General features: G+C 45.0%; 1 protein-coding gene across 5 annotated transcripts in view; it reads left to right on the top strand.

Annotated features, from left to right (window-relative positions):
- The first annotated feature begins 477 nt into the window (after positions 1-477).
- The window catches only part of LOC135255816 (follistatin-related protein 5-like), a 174632-nt gene continuing 151877 nt past the window's right edge, over positions 478-23232 (top strand). For 3 of the 5 annotated variants that reach the window (XM_064337487.1, XM_064337486.1, XM_064337484.1), the window contains exon 1: positions 8009-8109. In XM_064337487.1, the coding sequence (XP_064193557.1) occupies positions 8024-8109 (86 nt within the window). In that variant the 5' untranslated portion in view covers positions 8009-8023. Of the gene's footprint in view, positions 626-8008; positions 8382-23232 lie in introns of those variants that run through there. The other 2 variants (XM_064337489.1, XM_064337488.1) reach the window with 2 other exon arrangements.

Raw genomic sequence — 23232 nt, 5'->3', positions numbered from 1 at the left:
TAAACTGATGCCGGCTTCTGCTTAATCACCAGCGGTATGCTAACCCAACCCCTGATGTATTCCAATAGTATCAGAAACCAACTAATGCCCAGGCTCCCACTATATGCCAGCAGAGTAACTTGCCTCAGAATACTGCATGGAAAGACTCGTTATATTTATTGCCCTTCACACTGTCCACAGCTGTCACACTAACCGTACAGGGAGAGACTGAAGACACCGAAGAACCATGCTAAGTGGCTGGGTGTTTCGTCATTATCGATTACTGCTGCCTTACTTGATTCTGGCTCGGAAATCGTTCATTTGCCCCTGAATGAAATTGCGCGTAATTAGCATCACTTGTGTGCGCTTTGACAATAATTTGTTTGTTTGCGATGCGTGTAGAACGGCTCCTTCGAGGAAAATCGGCAATTAGAGGCACTTCAATACTTTAATAAGTGTTGTTTTTTTCCCCCCCAGACCGCCGGAGAAGCTCCACCGTGCCCCACACAGGGTTTAACAGCGCTGCTTCTCCACCTGCGGTCTCTGAAAATGCACACCTGCACCTGTTAACGTCAGCTCATAAATGCACTTCTTCAGATACAGGGAATTGCAGAGTACCGTGCATCGTCTGGCGTTGGAAGTGGAGGTGAGTTTTATTTTCTTTGCAGTGAAGCCCTTTGAGCTCAAAAGATAACGGACACTAAGTATGCGTGCAATTGATTTAATTTAATTTCGTTCTTTTTCCTGCTGTTGATGTTTTTATTGGTGTTGCTGGTATTGTTACTGTTGCTGCTGTTGCTGTTGCTGTTGCTGGTATTGTTGCTGTTGCTGGTGTTGCTGGTGTTGTTGCTGTTGTTGCTGTTGCTGGTGTTGTTGCTGTTGCTGGTGTTGCTGGTATTTTTTCCTGTTGCTGTAGTTGCTACCATTATTACTGTTGCTATTGTTGCTGTTGTTTCTGTTGCTGCCATTGTTGTTGTTGTGTTTTTGGTGAAGTGTCATTCATGACACTAAAAACTCTGGAATGAGAAGAACTGCTGTTTTTGAACACGAACACCCATCTGTGATGTGCCTTTTATGGGTGTATATGTGTAAATTAAAGATATCCCCATTCCTCACTTTGGGAAAAGCCCTTATCCCTAACTCCCCCATACCCACCCACCCCCCACCCCCTCCCCCCTAAAAAACAAGCTGTGAGCAGGGAGAACTAGAGATGATGGTCATCTTGAGATGCAACTGAATGTAGACGAGTAAAACAGTTTCTATGAGAGCCAATACTGTAGTGACCTCTGCTGGTACATTTCCAGATCACATGGTCGGTATTCACTTGCGATTCTCATGGGTGATCCATCCTCTGTGCAGCTATTTATAACATCAAATAGCAGGAAAATTGTCAACGAGCTGAAATGATTTAATATTCAAAATGCTGCAGGAGTGATGAGTGTATGAACTTCTCATATTTGAAATTCCTTTCTTCACAGTAGTGAGGACTATATTCACAAAATTGGTTACTGAAAAATGAAAAGACAGATCTACACCTTATTTAAGTATAGTGACTGGGACAACAGACATTATATACTGTATCTTGACTGACAGAAATATGCATTTGGCATTCTAGTACAGGGCTGCCCAACACTGTCCCTGGAGATCTACTGTCCTATTGGTTTTCATTTCTGCCGTAATTTGGCACACCTGTCTCTACTAATTTGCAGCTCAATGAGATCTCTAGCTGTTGAATGAGGTGTGTTTTGTTAGGGTTGGAGTGAAATCCTACAGGACAGTAGACTCTCAGCGAATAGGTTGTTGGCGATGATCACCTATCTACTAGTGATTTTGTGGTTGAGTAAATGAGTAGCCAGAACAGCTTTGGAGCCTAGTATCATTGATCTGGTATATGTTTTTCACATACTAAGTGGGTACGGATTAGGGTACGCAGTGCCTTCCTGGGTGTTTTTTTTTGTTGTTGTAATTTTTAAGTTAAAAAAGCCAGATAAATGTAATACGCAAAATATGTAGAATAAAAAATAAAAATAAAAAACATGATTACTAATACCTTCCACTGTTCCAATGAGCTGGTAAAAGTCAGTCCTGTGTTGTATTTTTCTGTAATTTTTCAAAAGGCCAGCAGAGGTCACTGTAAGTCCTCAGTGTTTTCGTCAAACAGCAAGTTCACCATTTTTCCTCAATTACTTTTTTTTTCCTTAAATGCTTTTTTTCCCGTAGTGATTACAAACAGTTACAACATCCCATTAAAATGTGATGTCTATTCTACACGGAATCCTGATAAACCATTTCACAAAGATACTACAAAAACATGAAAAGATAATATTGTAGTCAACATCCAAATTTTTTATCCTTTATTGAGTTCCTTTCAAAAAAATATGTTTAAAAAACATTTACATAAAACATTTTGGCATACATAAAAAATAAATGTAATTTTATTTTGTCTGCATAGTTTCCATCTGTCCCACAGAGACCAGTGTCTGAGGTCTTACACTTTGATAGATACCACTGAACTACAGTTCATTGATAGATACTCAATGAGGTCTTCATGTTTCACAGAAATGCTTGCTTGCTCATGGGAATTGTAGTCACATACCTTCCAGCGCTGAGAGGGAAGCATCTATCCAATTGTGATGGAATCGTGACATCACAATTGTGTGGTGGAAGCTGGCATTCTAAACAGCGTTTGCAATCTAATAGCTTTTTGGCTCCTTCCCTGTGAGGGGAATAGGATTTTCACACTATAGCCTATTAGAAAAACAACAAAAGCTGGCCACATTTAAGAGCCACGTCTGCATTTCAGTAAAAAAAAAAAAAAAGCACAACACCATGTGCCCCTTACCCTCCACCCCCCCTTCCCCCACCCCCAACACCTTGCCATGCACTATTTTCCCATCTGACATTCCACGCACTGTCCTCTTTATTTTAACTGGCTTGAAACTGGCTTCAACCGCAAATGAGTTATCAGGTGGTGTAACACTCACGTCAGGCTCCACTAGCCTCTTCCAGGAAAAGGAAAATCAATACTCCAGGATCCAGTGTATCCACACTCACCACAGAGAAAATAATGTAGTCAAGGACTTGCAATTCAACTTTCAATTCAGCTTTATTTGTGTGGTGCTTTCTACAGAGACCTGCTACAGTGGTGCTGATAGCCAAGCTTGAACCCCCCCAAGAAGCAAGCAGTTGAAGTAAAAAAATAAATAAAAACTCCTACTGGGGAAAAAAAACACTCAAATGGTAGCTAGAAAAAATGGAAGCAAAGTCAAGAGGAACCCGGCTATAGAGGGGGAGGCTTTACAAGTTCTTACATGTAGTCATGTCATTGTATCCCTCTCTGCCAAACTAATATAAAAACCTGGCATTTATCCTTCTTTCATCCACCCCCCCCCCCGCCCATTCCTTTCCCTCTCTTTAAAATTGGCAGTTTGTTGTCCTCTCCTCTCCGCACGTTGCCGCCCGTGCCCACAGAATGAGCATTTTTAAGCTGCTCTGCATTCACCCCCTCCAGGGGACCAGTAGCTGCCAGCGGGGTGTCTGGGAGGAAATGATGCAACGGACCCGCCCACCCGGCTGACTTAAACAAGGGAAGTTTTTTTTTTTTTTTTTTGCGCAAATTCTTGTCACACCTCCGGCCAATCGCAGCGCTGCGTGAGTGCGTCGCTCCCACGACCCTGCACCCCCACCCCCCCCTTGGTCTCACATGGGACATGGCCCACTGTTGCCACGAGAACCACTCAAGCCCTCGGGACGTGCCGTTCCGACATTCCAAAGCAGGATCCTGTTCTGAAAGCCCGAGTGTCTGAAGCGCACATGAATAGCACCGTTTTGCCATCGCGCGGCCGATCTACGCGATCGCGGCACGACGTTCCGGCGAACCGTTTCCCGCCGACACCCGTCTCTCTTTCAGCTTGGGCGAAAAAATTCCCCTATACGGGGAAAACAATGTACAGAAGGCCTAAACGCGACGGCGCGAACGTGTTTCTCCCTGCACGTATGCTGCGTTGCACGCGTGCATCTTTGAGTGGATCATCCACCATCTTTATTTCTGTCTCCTGTGTTTTATACATGCATTTTTTTTTGGCATTGCTATTTCTGCAACAACAAAAAAACGTAAAGTCTATCTAGCTATAGTTTTGCCCCAAAAATGTAGGGTTGTTGACTGTACTTTCTGGCTGCTCTGCTAACTTAATTGAGAGAAAAAAAACGAGCAAACTTCTTGGTGCAGGTAAGTGGATTTAACAGGTGCATCCGTGCCCCTTCATGCACTAATCAAAGGCAATCCTGTCGGAACAAGCAGGCAGCAGCACAGCCTGTCGTGCGTCAGCGTAAGGGCCTGAAGGCACTCATATTAATGAGGACTGGTAAGCAGCTGGCCACATCAGTAGCAGTCAGTAGTGACTGACCTACATAAGCCAGACATGAGAGCAGGGAGCCACTGAAGAGACCCCTTGGTCTTGAACACTCTCTTCTGATCATCAAAAGACATCCCTTGCATTGTGGAGGGGGAGGGGGGAGGGGGGGGGGGGGCAGCTACTGAACACTAGGCGTGCAGCTTGGTGCAAAGAGAGAGCCGTGAGACACTCGGTGTGAAGTCAACTCCAAAAAAGAGTGCTTTCTGACTCAGCGACTGGACTGATGTTGAATACTGAATGCTGGTAAATTTGAGGTGCGTAGATAGATCTCAGGAGTTTTAAACGTTAAGGTTAAGGTTGGTTCCCATCCATCCGTTATCTATACCCACTTATTCCTGGTCCGGGCCACAGGAGGCGCTGATGCCTATCCCAGCATGCATTGGGCGGGAGGCAGGAAACTATAAAATAGATCCTGGACTGTTCGTCTGTCCATCACAGGGCGCACACACACACCATTCACTCACACACTCATACCAAGAAACCCATGCAGGGGAGAAACATGGAAACTCCACACAGAAAGGGGATTTTGAAACCAAGGACCTTCTTGCTGTGAGGCAACAGTGCTGCCCACTGCACCACAGTGCTGCCGCTGAACATTCTAACGCTGATGCAACAATCACTGCTGGCAAGCGAGAGTTCTAGAACACCGACTTTGGAATGCTTTCTTTCTTCAGAATTCTTAGAAGCCTTCTCTTCAAAGGCAAAGGGAAGAGGGGAATGAGCAGAGATGGAGCTTAGCACCGTGCACAGGGAGGGCAGAACTGTCAGGTAGAATATAAAGGGGGAGTGTTAGTGGAGAGAGAGAGAGAGCGTAAACAGGCGGAGGAGAGAAGGGACGTGTGGGAGTGGGAATCGCAGGTCTGTGAAAGCGAACAGATTTGTCACGGCTCTGTGCAAACACCAATAAACAAAACAAGACTGGGGACGGCTGCGGGTGTGGAATTGTTCAGAGGAGTCTAAAAATGCATGTGTGCGTGTGTGTGTTTCAGTAAGTCAGTAAGGTGTACAGTAAGACTTTCTTTTGGGGAAATAAAAGCTCAGCGGAAGGTGAGGGTAAGCTGAAGGATATCCCCATGGCTGCTGAGAGAGAGGGAGGGAGTGTGTGTGTGTGCGTGCATGTGGGTGGGCGGGTACGTGTGTGAGGGTGGGTTGGTGCGTGTGTGTGTGCAGGTTGGTTGGTGTGCGTGTGTGTGTGTGTGTGTGTGTGCATGTGGGTGGGTGGGTACGTGTGTGCGGGTGGGTTGGTGCTTGTGTGTGTGTGTGCGCGCCTGTGTACATGCTTGTGTATGTGTGAGTGTGTGGGTGTGGGTGGGCGCCTGTGTGTGAGGGAGAGAAAGAGAAAGGGATAGCGTGAGATGGAGAGAAAGAGAGAATCTGTGGGAAGGGGAGATAGGGGGAGCCCAATAAAGGGTCTGAGCAGGAGGAAGAGACACACAGAGAAAACAATTCAGAAATGATTCATTTTAGATTAAGAGATTGTGCATGGGAGGAAGTATAAAAGGGTAAGCGTGGGGGGGGGGGGGGGGTGGAGGGGCAGTCTACAGTGGGGGCGGGGAAGTCTATAGTGAAGGAGAGGGGGAGGAACAGTTTACAGTTGGGGAGGGGGGGGCTTCATTTTGATTGCATGTAAAATGTTTAGAGGAAACAGAAGGACCAACTTGCCTGAAAAAGGGACAGATTAGATTAGATCATGCAAAATGACCTTGGACTGGACATCAATGTCACATATGTACATAATCCTATGTATTCTCCTGTGTATTCATGTTACGTTACATTACATTTATTTGGCAGATGCTTTTATCGAAAGTGACGTACTGTACAATAACTGCTTTACCAAAGGTCATTGGAACAAAACAGGTCCGATAAGGTAAAATACTTGCTATGTAACTGTTATTCATAGCCATGATCACACTAAGTCCAGTTCACACAGTGAACATCACTCTGACCTAACTTATGCGAAGTCAAACTAAGATACACATGCACCCACCCACCCAGTACCATAACATCTGGTAGCCTTAGGCTGGCTCGAGCAACAGATTTGGATCAAACACTTTTAATAAATACCTCAACCATTTTGACACCAGTAAAAATCCTATAGATTGCTGAGATTTGAAAAAAAAAAACCTATCAACTTACAGCACAATTAAGGACAATATGATTGTTCTATCATGAGATCAGGCATATCGGTAACGTTTTGCTGAAAGCTCTCACCGGTCTGATGAAAGTGTTTTCAAATGTCACCGGCAACCAAACAGTCAAAGTATCTCAAATATGTCGCTGACAGCACGCCCAGCCTCCTCAAACTGAAGAAAATAAAGCCAGTCATTTTGGAGTGATATTGTTTTTTTTTTTTTAACCTGGACTCAGTCTGGGCTTTTTTATTTATTTTTTTAAGCCTCGCTGTAAGAGGTCCAGGCTAAAAAGTCTTTCTTCTCCCGTCAGTGCTATCTGGACGCAAGCCTGACCCCCGAAGTGACAGTGTCACACAGCCGGACCACCGCTGGGGGGCGGGGGGGGGGGGGGGGGGGGGGGGTGGAGGACGTGCTCCCGAGCGCTCTCCCAAACATCAGGTACCAGTAATGACTCGCTCGCACGCCACGATCCGTGGACTTCCCCTCGCATCGCAAATCACTCGCCGTCTGTGCTCAGAATCCGGAGCCCAATATATAAGCCTCAGAGTTCTCCTTCGTACAGAAAATGCTCTGTTTGGAAGTAAGCAAAAAAAAAAGAGTTATTTTTGTAATCCATACACCGTTTCATATATCTATATTATTTTACATGTGATTTATGTCATGTGTCAGTATAATGCATAGCATATTCCTCCATTGTCATTCACATATTTTACAATGCACTGATTTGTAGCAGATAGGTAGTCCAGTCTACTGGATTGTGTTCATGTACAAGGCATCATCAGTGTATGCGACTTATTTCCTTAGCAGTTATAAGGAAATTGTTTTGGATTATGTCTTAATGAGAAATTAAGCATTTAATTAACCATAAATGATGAACACACAACTTGTAAGAATTTACTGTGTTTAAAATATTTAAAATAAAATGGTCTAGCTGTGAATTATTTATGAATTAATCTTTTCTAGGGGGTGCTGTTTTCCACAAAATATTTCCGATTTCAGAATAAGTCCTATTGAGGAATAGATTGGCAGTTTTTGTTTTATCTTGGTGTCAAATCCACATTAAAGTACGGAGTCAATATCAACCCTGAAAATAGCATGCTCAATTGTGTAGTTCAAATTGTTGGCAGTGCATTTGTATTATTGTATTTTTAATCTATCAAAGCTGTATTGGCAGTACCAATTTGTGTACTCGGTGTGTGTGTGTGTGTGTGCGCGCGCGCGCCAGTAGTGTAGTGTCGTGTATTGGTTGTGTTACTGCGCTTTTGCAAACTCCAACTTCACATTGGATATTCTCATAATCGGCATTGCAAAAAAAGAAAAAAAGAAAAAGCGAAACAAACTAATACACAGAATTTAATGAAACCCGTTTTCCCAATCAAGTTAACCGAGTCCTATTCAATAACTAGCAAAAGAGCTTGAAAAATGTGACATGCATACCCGACTGTTACGACTCTGTTACTCGCAGCGGTGCCGGTGATTGGTTGGTACTGTGATTGCATGCAAATCCTCTCGGGACGCGGCCAGTTGGTGAGGGGTTGTGCGCTGGCAGCTTACATCTCAGTGGCGGCGGAGACCCCAGAGAGGTGAGACTCGTCTCAACCAGAGCTGTCCATTTAACTACTGGTGCTGAAATCTGAAACTGAATTCCGTCTTGAAATAAGGCTTATAGACTGACCTTCGCGTTTCTCCTTCCCCCCATACGTCGACTACAACTTGTCTCGAGGACTTTTCACAAAAAATGTGGATCTGATTTTGTGGATTACTTCTGGGGATACCGCTGTATTTCAAACTGTTCTTGTGTCACGATCTTGCTTTGTATAACATTTCGTTGGAATAGGCGTGACTGGATTTACAGGTAATGTTAAAACCTTTTATAATAATTAATTTACTTATAGAAAGGGGGGGGGGGGGGTGCTCTGAGGTAATGAATATTCTGTACGAAGTGGAGTCGATATAAAGTAGCGTTCGAAATAACATAACATCTCGTCGTAAACACTTCGCTTTGACACCATGTGGATCATTTAGGCATCTTGATTCAGGACCAAATGCTAGTTTTGATTTTGTTGTGTCCCCATTTTGAACAGGCCTGTACCGTAGTGTATGTTGGTGTATAACAACGTCAAGTCTTTTCTTTTAAACGGCATTTTCAATATATTTCAGGATTTAAGCTTAAGTGCTTACCAGGAAGACCTGAAAAACAATTAAAGTTTGCAGCCGTGGCAGGTTATGCTTCGTCAAGTTTTGTTCTTGCTGAAAATAAATTAACATAGCAAAACAGTGTTTACAGCGAAGCGCTCGTTTTTATCGTCGTGGCAGAGTTTTGACAACGCTGCCAAGGCTTCAGACCTTTAATTTACCTTCCATAGTTCTCAGCTGTTGTGTTGTTTTTCGGACCACTCTAATCCTTGAGTGACACCGATACGGGCAAGTGGATTATGGCATTATATTTTACAGAAAGATTCTTTGGCATCCTCAAATCGTGGCGTTATCTCATATGATTCAAGGTAAAGGTTTCAGCATTTGAAAAGCACCTTGAAAGCAGTGTCTTCGAATTGTAATTATGCAGACGGAACTGTTTGTTTTCTGACCATTCTGTAACTGTTTTGTAGGCTACAATGCTATTTTTACCGTTGAGTGGGCTGGCCAATATTATCGTTGAATGCCTTGCTGTGTGCTCGCTTTTGTCCCTTTAACGCGGCCACAATCGTAAGCTGAAATGTATTTCACGCTTCAGTAGTTCGGATGTGCCAAGAATCCCATTCTCCGTTCAGAAGAATCGGACTTCGAGCAGAGCACCCCCGCCTCGCTTATCCATCCGTACGATGCAACCGGTAATGCTGTCGTTGTGTTCTTAATGCGAAACCGCTCGATGGGAACAACCGCCCCTGTCTTTTTTAAGAGTAGAATTCCGTGTGGGAATAGAGAAATGGAGAAACGATGTGAGGGAGGAAACAGAGATATAGTTTCGTATCCTCGCAGAAAATCCGAGCTATACGGAACTTCATGTGTTTATTTCCCACAACTATATGAAACTGTGACGCGCCAGTTGTTTTTGATAACTGCACCCTAGAAGTAGCTGTTGAATTACAAGCTTAAGATAACATGGGAAAGACCGAAAAAACCAGAAAAAAAACTAACTCAACTAAAGACTATTTTGTCTTTCTCTCTTCGCTGTCTCTGGATTGCATATGCACGTGCACGGTTTTGAGTTAAATCAGAATAAAAATCAATTTCGAGTTGAAGCTATAGTAACCTTAGCCGTAATGATAACAATCGCTTATGGGTTGGTCGATTTCCTCCCATACATGCACAGCCTGTCGACAGCGCCACGTTTTAAGTTATTGGCCTGGCAAATGGTGTCTTGTCAACGGGACGCTACTGGCAGCCAAAGCTAATGGATTTGTAATAAAATATTATAGATTGGAATTTTGGAGGAAGTAACCCCATAACCCCCATTCCAACCCAACCAAAAATAAAGTGATTGGTGTCAGTACTCATTTAACGAATGTAACTTCAACTGATTTTTAGTTATTTTACATTTAGTAATAACAAGGATAAAGAATACTGACATTCTTATTCTTCCTCCTTTGTCCCCCAATTTGGAATTCCCAAGTCACTTTTGTGATGTCACAGGGTAAAACCGCTGTCAGATGATACCCTCCATCCCATGGCAACCATACAGCCAATCATGGGCCACCCTGTGGGGACACCGGTAACACTGGAATGGCCAGGATTTCCTTCATAACGTGCCCCTGGGAGCCCCTAAAGACAAGCATATTTCCATCCATACAAAAATCCATTAAAAAGAATTTCAGTTTACAGCAACAAAAATGCGTTCTAAACTTCAGTGCACGACTGAAAATAATGATTAGTTTCAATGAATCTCCAGTTCTTGATTGACAAGGAAGTTGCAGGCTACTGATGTGTTCAGATTTCCATGGGGAATCAGCCATCATTCTGACAAACAAAGGCCTGTTCAGCTAAATTTATGCTGTGAAGCAGCATCTCCCCTTCTTGCCAAATCTGAACTATTTTCACATCACAATTTCCTATGTGCAGCAGATGGAAACCTGCTTGCTTCAATTTAGAAGTGCTGTGCGAAACCTAGTTCATATTTAATCATTTTTTAAGCTAGTTACACCTGGTACAAATGCAACAAACCTTGCACCTACCAGAATGAATAGGACATTCATTGTCTGAATAGGACATTCACTGTTTAGGACAGAAAGTCAGATCGCATTTGTTTATTTGCTATTAATATTTATAAGTCATCAATCTATGCAGTGAATCAGGTAAAGTGCTCTGTCCCACTCATGCTAAGCTAAAAATTAAGGTTTTATTACCATGGAATAATATTTGGCAATGTTTGTTCCACTTCGCTACTGTAGCTATATACTGACACATCAACAAGCCAGGCATGGTTGCTGTATTTGTTTTTTAAAACAAGATCAGTCTCACAGCTGCACAGTTAACATTGCTGTCAAAAGCTGAGAAGCCGGCATGCGATTTTGACAACAGCCACCTACAGGAGACAGGAAAATGCACAAAAACTCTTGGGGTCAACTGCAGTGTGCTTAGATGGAGTTGAAACCTCAGGTTTAACCCTGCAGACCACAGAAATTGCACTACAACCAGGAACGGCTATCCAAAGCAGGCGGAATAAGGATTAGTCGTTCCACTTGTGCTTCAGCTCTGTGGTCTAGAGGGTTTAAAGCAGAGGTTTGAGCTCCAGCAAAGTGCACTGCAATTGACCCTTGGGGGCTTGGGAGTCGGCGAGCCAAACAGCAGGCTGAGTGCAGGCGATCTTGCGGAGAGACAGGCATCTATCACTGCTCAGAACGAGCAGCTGCGGTAATCTGTGGCTCAGCGTGGAAAAATAACACTTACACCTGCTGTCAGCGTAACTGAAGACATCAGACACTGAGAGTCTTACCTTTTTGTTTTTGTGCTTTTTTTTAAAGTACATCTTTTACTTCTAACGTACATCTATATTTTAACAGCCCCATTCCTGGCTAGACAAGCTGCACGACCAGGCTGACTTCTCGGTTCTCGGTTGAACTCGCCGGCGCTAACCCCGCTCTCCCCGGCAGTGGGAGGCGATCTTTGTCGGGAGTAGTTCGCTAAAGAGATGTCAAGGGGCAGATGCTGTTGTTGACATCCCCCAGCACAACTTTAATAGATGGCAATGGATTAAGGAGAGAGTAAAAGCATTGTGGGGGCGCCGGCAGACATCTACCGGAACCTGCACTTTAAAGCAGGTTTCGCATACGCTGCAGAAACAATGCCGGGAACCGGTTGCGCATTCCGAAAAGGGTACCTGGGAAGTACCGGGAAGCCGACAAGCACCAATGCAACCGTAGCTCTTTTCCCATTAAATAATTATATCGCCACAGCGTGATGCGCATCGGGAAGTTGTTACGACAACGCTAATGGAAAACAAGTTAAACGGACATATGATGCGCCAGACTAATTCGTTTGTTGGGTGCATTAGAGTAGCCTAGATCCCAATTCGATTTAGTGGAACGGGGAAATGCTGTAGCGTCTACCTCTAGCGCAGCGAGACCAAATAAAACCTCATCTCTTTCGTATTTTCTCCCCCCGTGTTGCTAAAAAAAAACCGCAGCCTCCCCGTCATAGCCCTGGCAAATGAACTGGCTGGCTGAACAATAGGGACTGTCTGGTTTCATCATGTTTTCCTGACCCGCCGGCGACGCGCTACATGACCCAGTGACTCCGGATGGGCAGCCGTGCTGGGAGCAGCCATTTGTCTCAATGCCAGAGTGCATTGTGGGGCCGTGTCCTTATTACTGACACGGACTCCGCGCGCGCAGCGTGAGAAAATGATTGATAGTCAGCTTGCATTGTCAAGCAGACAGACACGCGCTCCATGCTGAAGAGGGAAAGGGAACGCAGAAGCCACGTTTCCAATGCAAAGACAGAAATCAGCACGGGAGAGTTCCAGGTCACCCCATACAACAGTACTATACACCCATTTAATTTTTCGCTGACCGTATGCTTTTACATTATGATAATGCTCTGTTAAAGTAAAACACCCATTTAAATATTAAGCAGTCGTCAGCAGCAGCCTGGTGTATTGGCATTGTTGGTGGCTTGGATGAGATTGGCCGAGGTCTGGTTTACATCTGTGTTTAAATTCAGTGAAAGATGTCTACCGGGGACAAGCGTCCTTCGGAACAAAAACGACATTATTTTTACCGATCCATTGTGCGGCGCAATCCAATTAAATCTCTTTTGCGAGTGGTGGTATTATTCGCATTCATCAACGGCTCCCACGATAGTGGAACAGTGGGAATTAATCTGAAGTGCACAGCTCACCATCGTAATTGTCTCTGAAGCCCGGGGCACTGGGAGAGCTAATGCCAAATCAACAGATGCTGGGAATCTTCTTCCGTGAGAGTGCAGTTTCCTTCTCTGCCAATCCAAAAGAAAAGAAAAAAAAAAAAAAGGCAAAATGTCAAGGAGCTTAAATGGAATGCCAGAATTGCAGTCAGCACTGGGATTAGCCATAATGCCTATTGATTACAGGAATTACATTTCTTTGGATTTGAGATATTTTGTTTCAAGTTCACGTACTGAAGAATCCCTCACAGTTTCTTGTAAAGACAGAAAGAAAGGGGGGGGGGGGGGGTATAGGAAGGAAAGGTGCGGATTTCGTTGCTGTACAGGTGTTTACTTTGTGTCCAAACATAGCAAGTCAATCACAGAGACTTAGTTATGTTGCTTACTCTCTAAATGTGCCCCACTGAAACATGGACTTAACTTTGGGGTGTGCACCTAGGCAATATCCGTACGTCACACACACTATGCGTGTACATCTATACCGTGTATCACAAACTCGGCCCTTGGATCCCTGGTGTATGCTGATTTTCGTTCCAACCACAGTCGCAATATCAGAATTTTAAGAAGCTGTCAATTAAATGCATTTATTTAAGATGATTGTAATTGTGTTTGGGACGAAAATGAGTACACACTGAGGGGTCCCAGGACTGAGGACCCACGACTGTTTATGATCCCTTCGCAGTTACACTGACTCATTTCCATCCATCCATCCATCCGTCCATTTTCTAAACTGCTTTTTCCTGGTCAGGTTCATGGGAGAGGCAAGAGCATATCCCAGCATGCACCGGGTGAGAGGCAGGAATACACCCCGGACGGGTCGCTGATCCATCGCACAGCCCACACACCATTCCCTCACGCGCTCATACCTACGGGAAATTTAGACTCTGTCCAATTAGCCGGCCCTGCGTGTCTTTGGTACTGTGGGAGGTCAAGCGGAGTACCTGGAGAAAACCCACGTTGCAAACTCCGCGCAGAAAGGCCCCTGGCTGGGATCAGAAGCCGGGATCTTCTTGGCGTGAGGCAACCCTCAGTGCCCAGTGACTGATTTGTACAGTTGATTTACTGGGGACTTGAGGAACATTTTTCATGATTTCTTTAGTCACACCGACCCCCCCCCCCCCCCCATCCCCAAAGCACTTGATGGCGAGTGATAGCCGCTGGACGTTTTGATTGATCGGCGTATTCCGAGCGAAATGGTGTGTGTGTGTGTGTGTGTGTGTGTGTGTGTGTGTGTGGGTGTGTGTGTGTGTGTGTGTGTGTGTGTACCCGTACCTGTGTGCGCACTCCCGCGCCTCTCTCCCTCCCAGCAGAGATAAATCTCTGCAGAAGAATGTAATGTAATATAAGCAATAAAGACCCCGGCCGGACTCCCTAAATAATAGAGAATGAGATGAGCGAGGAATCGCAACATATATTACGCCCCTAACCTCCCCGCGGGGAGGACGGCGGTTTCGCCGCATTCCGCAATCCCGCTATTAATAATTGAACGTGCGGAGACGACTGAGGGAGTGACATTGATTCATCTCTCTGGTGGGAACAATGGCAGACCCTCATCTCCTCTTTCTCTCTCCTTTCTCTCTCTCTCTCTCTTTCCCTTCACTCTCGAACTTCCCGTCGTCTTCAGTGGCTGTGAAATGTGTTAAAGTACATTTTTTTACTCTGATGCTGTGTATTTCACACTGATAGAGCACATTTCACTCTGGCAAAATACATTTCACTCTGCAGAGTACATTTCACTCTGGGGAGAGTAAATTATTTTTTTGGACTCACATAAACTCTCTGAAATTTTAACTGCCACTGCTCAGTTATATTGTTGTTTTATATTTTCGATAGCAGAACGTAATATATGGCAAACAGACAAATGTTTTGTCTGTGAGATTTTGAAACTTTTAAAAAATTAAATCATACACGTAAAATCAAAATCAATATTTGAAAACAACGTCTTTATAAAACATAAATCTGACTGAGATTCTGCAAGCCCTTTGTTATAACGCAATAGCACGCAGAAAGGTATTGCACGTCTGTTTATTCCAATCCCATAGGCAACGGCAAGTAAACGTGGGGGAGACGGAGATAAAGATGAATTGAATTCTGTTTCTTTGGCATCATGAATGCTAATTTGTATTGGCTGATAAGCTCATTGATCTTAATTGACTTGGGTGGGTGGTGGTGGGGGGGGGGGGTGTTGATGCGATCACTCTATGCTAGAAATGGATAGGCAGATCAATGAGTCTTTCATTAATCTCCATACATCAGTCACCGGGCATACAACACGCACGACTGTTTGAGCTGGAACTTTGCTTTACACGGGTGAATTCTAACCTCGCGTTAGCTAGCCGTGAATTTAATAACGTGTACTGTATCGGTATTGATGACTTTATGGCACAAGCCTTTTTTTTTTTTACCTGCAGGCAGTACAGAGGCCATAGAATTGGAGGGCAAGCGAACATTTGTCTCTTCTGGTTAGCGCGTTCGTATTTCCAACGAGAGAGGCTAGCATTAGCTTACGTAGCGAAATGCAAACGGACCGCGGTTGGGCTCCTGCGGAATCATGAACTGTAAGGGCAGCGGTGATGACCGATGCACTAATCCACTCCTCAGCCTGCCAGGGTTTCCCTGTTGAAGGTGAATAAAATGTCAGTTTGGATATAGCTTTATGAAAAAAGGATCTTTGCAAATCTGGCTTGTCCATTTGAGGAGGCTGCTGTTAGCTTGTTCTGTTGTAAATGGTAAATGGACTGCATTTATGTAGCGCTTTTATCCAAAGCGCTTTACAATTGATGCCTCTCACTCACCAGAGCAGTTCGGGGTTAGGTGTCTTGCTCAGGGACACTTCGACACGCCCAGGGCGGGGATCGAACCGGCAACCCTCCAGCTGCCAGACAACCGTTCTTACGTCCTGAGCTATGTCGCCCCAGTAACCAGTGTTGTAACCAGTCCTGCTTCGTGGATTTTTTTTTAAAAAGGCCCACTGCAGCAATCAGTTATAGATTTCTAATGACGATGAATTGCCAACTGGATTAGATGACATAGTATAAGTATGACGGTGTTCAGTACTCATAAATAAAATGAATGATAAACCCCTTCACACACACAGATACACAGATGCACACAGTCTTGATAAGGCGGGATGTCACTGCTTGTGCTCACAGGGTAAAGCAGTGGGTAGAGTGAGATGTAATGAGCGTGGTGTGATGGATATGGAGAATGCCGTGGAGGGCTTTGATCTCACCGAACAGGTAGAGACAGTCACACAGGTCGGGTATTCCTCTACTGACACTGTGGGGATTGGTTTCTACTGAAACACAGCAGGGGGATGTTTGGTCAGTGTAGGCTGAGCAGATTCAGATTCTCCTTACAGCGTGGGGACCCCGATTCTACTGAAACACAACAGGGAGATTTTCAGTCATTATTTTCAGGCTGAACAATGGTAAATGGTAAATGGACTGCATTTATATAGCGCTTTTATCCAAAGCGCTTTACAATTGATGCCTCTCATTCGCCAGAGCAGCTAGGTGTTAGGGGTTAGGTGTCTTGCTCAAGGACACTTCGACACGCCCAGGGCGGGGTTTGAACCGGCAACCCTCCGACTGCCAGACAATCGGTCTTACCTCCTGAGCTATGTCGCCCCATACATGTAACACAACATGTAAAACACAATGGTTAAAGTGCAAATGAACTGAATTTTTCCTTAGCCTCTCCTTTTCCAATTCATTTTCTGCAGTGTAAATGCCCTCTGGTTGTGTTGTTGAGCTATGTGGTTTGGCAGGGCCATACTCGGTAGGACCACCCCTGAAGGTGGAAATGTTTTTCCCGTGCCATTTGTCTCTACCACTACACAAGCATTAATATTTTTGATATCAATAACATGCCTGGAAGGGCAGCTGTTGCTGTTTGTGAATGAAATTACAGTTCAAAAATCACGATTCAGCCTGTATGGAAGTATTTTCAATGGCAGGTAGACTTACGTGAAGGCACACACCTTAAAAGTTGTTTTTTTATTTAAGAAAATGTTTATAACTATTGTTAACAGTTTATAGCAAAATTATAGTTGCCGTTTCACTGCAGTCAGGGGAACTGAATTTCTCTCTAGCTGCGTTGAATTCTTCCTGTAGTTGTGGTGAAATTATACAACAGTTTCTTTTACTGGACACCACACCAGAAGATATTTGTCTACTGCGTCTTGATCTTCCTGGTCTGCTCCTGTTAACATTACTGCCCATCAGCTGGACCTTATGAGTGTTTCATAAGCCCACCCCCCCTTCCCTTAAGTGGCTTTTGTTGCTTGCCAGGCCACCATTGTAAATAAGAATTTGCTCTTAATGACTTGCCTCGTGAAATAAAAATAAAATAAAATGTATGAAACACTGCAATTATAAGCTTCTTGCACTGTTCTTGCAGATAATCTTGCCACTATGTTACTGTCTTAGATCTAAGCCCAACACCTTCTTTATCATATTTCTTGCAGCTTTAATGGCTATTTTACTTACACTACAAGCCAATGGTATGATACTACCTGCGGTTTACAAAAAAAAAAAACTTAAGGGAGATAAGATTTCAGTCAATTCAAGTACTCATCCACCTCTCTCCCACCCCCCCATTTGCGAAATGAATGGATAGACTTCCAGTAGTTTGTTTAATCGTAATGAAAGCCAAAGAATCCTATTTTAAGGAAAGAAATAAATGCACATACAGTATATTGACTGAATTCTTCTATACCTGAGGTTTTAAAAAAATAAAAATAAAAAAAACACCACAGGTGGCCTAATAATTTTGGCCTGCACTATATATAATAGTACCGGAAAGAAGAAATACTTTCAACCCAAAGGGTCTCTTGGCCATCAGGAAATGGCAATGATCAATCAAAGAGAGACCCAGTTGCAGAGAACTGCTTGGGGGTCATTGGGATGATAATAACAGCCCTTTCATTAGGTCTGATGGAATTCTACAGGAAAGGGATGGGGGGAAAAAGAAAGGAAAACAGTTTTTCAGAGTGTACCTAGGCAGAGTGTACCTAGACCTGTTCTGTTTGGGTTTTTCTTTTTCTTTTTTTACTTTGTAGGAGCTAATGTAAGCAACAAGCTCTTAAACAACAAGTGCTTTTAAAAAAGCGCGTTCTTTATATCCTTGCTGAAAGTAACCTAAGTGCAGTTAGATTAAATATGGATAGAGATGTCCTCCCTATGGGTGTGTTGTTTAGAGTAACTGGTTCACCAAGTTCGAGCGAAGGAGTGGCAGGCGTGAACCTTTATTTTTAAAACACCTGGTTCTGAACGTCTCCTCTACTGGGATTCGGAAGAGAACCGAATCAGTGGTTCCTGTCAGCTCAGCCGGGACAGGGTACGCACTGGGCCAAATCCTTTGATTGACAGCACTGTTTGTGGTAAACGTGCACCTTTTTTCACCTTTTTGCCACTGTGCAGGCAGAGGGAAAGGCTAGGCATCCCGCTGGAAAGGTTAGCATTTAGAAATCAGAGACCAAGTGCAGGCCCCTTTGCGTGCGATACACCTGGGATACACAGCGCAATGGCAGGAAGCGTACTTGGCGGAATTCAATCCTGATGTCATTAGGTTTGCCTTATATTGCCGATATTCAAACCAAAAAAAAATGTTAAACAGCTGGCCAATTAGAGTAGAAAAATTTTGTTTATTTTCCAAAAAAAGTTAAGTGGGAATTGAATATGAATAAAAGCAGACATGGACGCTCGTCATGTGATCACACGTTTATTATCCACAAATATGATTATTACGTTTATTTTTAAATTTTTTTTTTTTTTTTTTACATTTTTATCACATTATTTCAGTTCACGTTGTAGGCTTGCCTTTTTATTTTGCAACGAAGGACTGAATATTGCCTCTCAGCGAGGGATGTGTCATTTTACCACAAACCGCCGGAATATCTGACAGGACGCTGACGGTGAGCTTGTTTAATACTCTTTTTGAAGCGTGTTACTTCAGCGGCCGCAAGTTGCGCGCTGCGATAAGCCGATAATAAGTCAGAGGATAAGTGAAAACACGGCGGTCCACCTGCTGGATATTAGAGCATTTACACGGTATTTGCCTTCCTTTGTGTTGGTCTTCCGTGCGTGTGTGGGGGCATGTGTGTGTGCGTGCATGCATGCATGCTTGGATGTGTGTGTGTGTGTGTGTGTGTGTGTGTGTGTTTGCGTGTGTGTGTGCATTTATACACTGGACATATGTAGTTTCTGTTATACTGTATTGAATGCTTTCATTCTTACAATTATAGTTTAAAATTGATAGATCCATTAAACTAATATGTTTTTTTAAATATATAAATATATCTACCATTGGTAAGAATTTCATGGCAGTTTGGAAAGCAAAGGCTATTAAAGTATTTCTCTGTGTATGTACTGTGAACACAGTATTGCTGTAAATAGTTATTCTTTTTTGCTCATGAATGCCTGTTCACCGGGCGACTTTTGCTTGAACAGCATGAATGTATACGGCCGGATATTTTACAGAAGTGATTATGGCTCAGTTGTGCTGTGGCGGTGGCCCTGTCGAGCAGGAGTTATACCTGCTATCTTCGGGTTATAGCCAGGCCCCGTCGAGAGTGCGCGGAACTGAATTCCTTGAAAGCACGGCACATACTCACCTTGCACATGAAACAGCGTGCGTTCCCTTTTGATGTCGGAGCCAATGTTTGGTTCCACGAGCATCGGGAAGTCGGTAGCATCGCCTGTTTATTTTTTTTACGCAAGCTCGTAAACTGTCTCTCCAGTCTCCAGGAGAGGTGTGCATTTCCTTCACCGTTAGAGGCCTCTTAAGTATCCGCAGTTCGCCTCCAACTGCCTTTGTGAGCACGGCCGACGGAAACAAACGCTCTCTGGGTTTCGCTGGGGTGATGGGGGGGGGTCGGCGTCTCCGAGGGAGATGGCGAGTTCTGTAACAGAGAGGAACTGAGGCTTCCCCAGATTTCTGCGGCACATTAAATGGCTGGGTGGGACAACCCCCCCGCCCCCCCACCTCCCCCGCCCACCCCCCTTGTGTATGTTGTCTCTTAGTAACCCACCGCACTTTCAATTATTGACGTTTAACCTGGTCCAACCTCGCCTTTTTTTCTCGTCATTTTTGTCGTTTGTCTTTTGAGAGCTCCGACATCTCCTGAGTGGATTAATGAAAGATTCGGCGTTCGGCGGGTTTAAGCTGGCGGTTTTCAGTCGACGCAAAACCGGCCCGGCCGCAGCCAGTGCCGCTGCTGTGCTTGTTCCCGGCCGAACGGAAGAATTATTCGCCGTAAACGGCCATCGATGATCTGAGGCGGGGAACGACAGATGCGGGGGATATTAGCGCAGAACCAGCCCAAACCTCCACGGAAGGCAGCGTATTCAAAACAATGTCACAGCCCGCACCTGCCACCGTTACCCAAACATTTTAGGAGCAGGGCCCCCACAGAGCCCCATGCCTGTTTACCAAAGCCATTATTTAAAAAAATCATCCTTTCACATTCGTCTGCGGAAAAAGAGGAAAAGGGTGAAAACCGCTGTTAAGAATTTTCAAAACAGCAGCGTGGTTGTAACGTCAGCCTTTTAAAAAAAAAATATATATATTATTTTTATTCCACTTACAGGAGGTCGTTTTCTCTATTGTCGCGGCTGCTGGCGCAGTCTTAATCCCGCTGAATCTCAAGTCACGCGGAAGAGCGGTTTCTAAACGCAGCGATTGCCTCTGTGAGTGGCCCATTATCCTGCTTGTTTCCACTCAGTAAAAACTATTGACGAATAATCCTCATTCTCCCCGCGCATGAATTTTGTGGATTTGCTCATGGTAAATATAAAGGCACTAAAGCATCTACTGTGCAAGGAAGCTGAAGATGTTGTTTGGGACTCAGGGAGTTAAAAAGCTTATTGTTATTATAACCCCTCACTGCTGTACATAGATCACTGAATAGATTCATTAAATGGCTTTAAGAGGATTTGGAATTTAGTGTAAAAAAAAATCTGTACTCCAATGACACATTTAAATGTAAATATATTATTATTCGTCATTCAATATCTGGTGCCAATTTAGACATCATCTGCATGATTAACTCCAGTCCTGGAAAACCGCATTGTCTACAGGTTTAACTCCAGTCCTGGAGGTCCACAGTGCCTGTAGCTTTAACTTCAGTCCTGGAGGGGACGCTGTGTCTACAGGTCTAACTCCAGCCCTGGAGGGGGCGCTGTGCCTGCAGGTTTTAACTCCAGTCCTGGAGGTCCACAGTGCCTGTAGGTTTCTGCAGTTTTCCTTCAATCAATGGCCAATTCAGGCCTTTAAAACCAGGTCCCTCAACTCTCTCTCAAATCAATGACTCAAATTAAGCACTTAAGTGCTCAAACACACAAAAAAAGGAAAAAACCCCAGCAGCCACTGCAATATCCCGAAATTGGAGCTTTGAGATCCCTGGTTTAACCGCTGCCACATGTCAATCAGGAGCTTACACCATGTGACCGCGGGATGAACCACAAACACACTTAATCCTCTTCTGACTGAACCCCCAGTTCCCCTCCCCCCCCCCTCCCCACCCCACACCCCGCCCCCCCCCCCCCACACCCATCCAGGCCACTTAGGGAGCGAGTTTCCCGTCCAGTCTCAGCCTGCCGCCGCTGAACTTATTGGTTATTTTCCGCTCCAGTGTGCCTCTCCATTTGAGTCCCTCTCCTCCACGGTGCCCACGGCCCAGCTGCTGCGCACCTTACCTTAAGGGGGACACGCCCTCGGTTTATCTCACCCGCGGCACCCTGAGTCCATTCCGGAGACTTCCAGAGGCCCGAAGCACACCCTAAACACGCAAACATGGACGCTTCAAGCCTCACAAAGTCCATCTCACGCATCGTCGCGTTCTAAAACGTGTCGACTTCTGAACATCTTAACACAACGCAAGCGCGACGGGGCAACAGGATGAAGCAGTCTTCTTTGATTTGTGCTTTCTGATTTGTGCTTTCTTACGCTCTTACGCTTTCTTTTCACAACTGTCCCGGATCGCCGCCCCCCCCCCCCTTGTGGACTCTGGTTTATTACCCCCACAGGGACATACGTAAGGACGCGTGTTGAGTATGTACTGTACAGCCGGGCTGTAACTTTGTGTGCCAGTCGGGTGCTGTAATTTGCGTTTGTGTACTTATGTTATGGGGCGATATGGCTCAGGAGGTAAGAGCGATTGTCTGGCAGTCGGAGGGTTGCCGGTTCAAACCCCGGCCTGGGCTTGTCGAAGTGTCCCTGAGCAAGACACCTAACCCGTAACTGCTCTGGCGAATGAGAGGCATCAATTGTACAGCGCTTTGGATAAAAGCGCTATATAAATGCAGTCCGTTTACCGTTTATGTTACGGTATGTTTCCAGTCTCAAAGTGCAGACACACCCATGGTTTATCACCCGAGCCCATTCCGGAAACTTCCTGCAGGGTCCTGCCGAAGGGTCCCCGTAGCGCCCTGTGGGACGGTCCCGCGCTTTCCCTTCAAGCCCGAAAACGCCTGAGCCAGCCCTGTTACTATGGACGGCACCGCCTCCGCTCCTTCATCAAACACAACGCGATGGTTCTACGCGGAGAGAGAAAATGGATAAACAGATGGATTTAAGCCAACGTGGCTTGTAAAACAAACTGGGGGTGGGGGAAAAAAAACGAAAAAAAATACGAGCCGCAACTTTAATTAAAAATTGTTTAATGGTTCTGGTTCCGAAGGCCCCCTTGCTGATTTGTTTTCGGGATGGCCCGGGCCGGGCACTGGAACGTAGGTTAGCTTCAGATGGGACATGTATAATTCAGTGCTTTTTTCCAGTCCTGTAGGCAGACCCGTCCTGTGTGACCGAAATAGGACTGCGCCTCTCTCTCCCTCCATCGGCTGCTCCGTCCGCAGCGCCGCGTCCGACGCCAGAAAAGAATAAAACATGAGGCGGATATGAGGGGCCAGAGACGTCCTAGGGGCTGCGTGTTTGTTTTGGAGACGCGCTCCAAGTCCGTTTAGGGCTTCTGGTCCACACACTTTCCGAACACTCGTGACACGTATGACCCCGGGAACATCACACTGCTTGTGTTTTTTTTCGTTTTTTTTTTCATTTTTAAATCCGTTTATTTCCGTCTCGGCACCGTTTTTATATTTTTGGCCGCCGTTCGCGCGCGCGCGCGTGTGTGTACACAGAAATATTCTCGGTGTTAAAATCGATGCTAACAGTTTTTATGAGCCCTATAACAGCGAGCGAGAGAGCACCTATCGGGCCGCTGTTGTTGGTGTTGTTGTTGTTGTCGTCGGCTGTTGGGTCTGACAGCGCGTCGCAAATTGGAGCGGCAGGTGGGACTATTCACCGTCTATTTTGCCTGCTCTACGCAGCTGATCTGTACCTCGATC

This window comes from Anguilla rostrata, chromosome 5 (assembly GCF_018555375.3).
Source record: "Anguilla rostrata isolate EN2019 chromosome 5, ASM1855537v3, whole genome shotgun sequence".
In the NCBI taxonomy this organism is placed as follows: Eukaryota; Metazoa; Chordata; class Actinopteri; order Anguilliformes; family Anguillidae; genus Anguilla; species Anguilla rostrata.
This window is presented reverse-complemented; position numbering and strand designations above follow the sequence as displayed.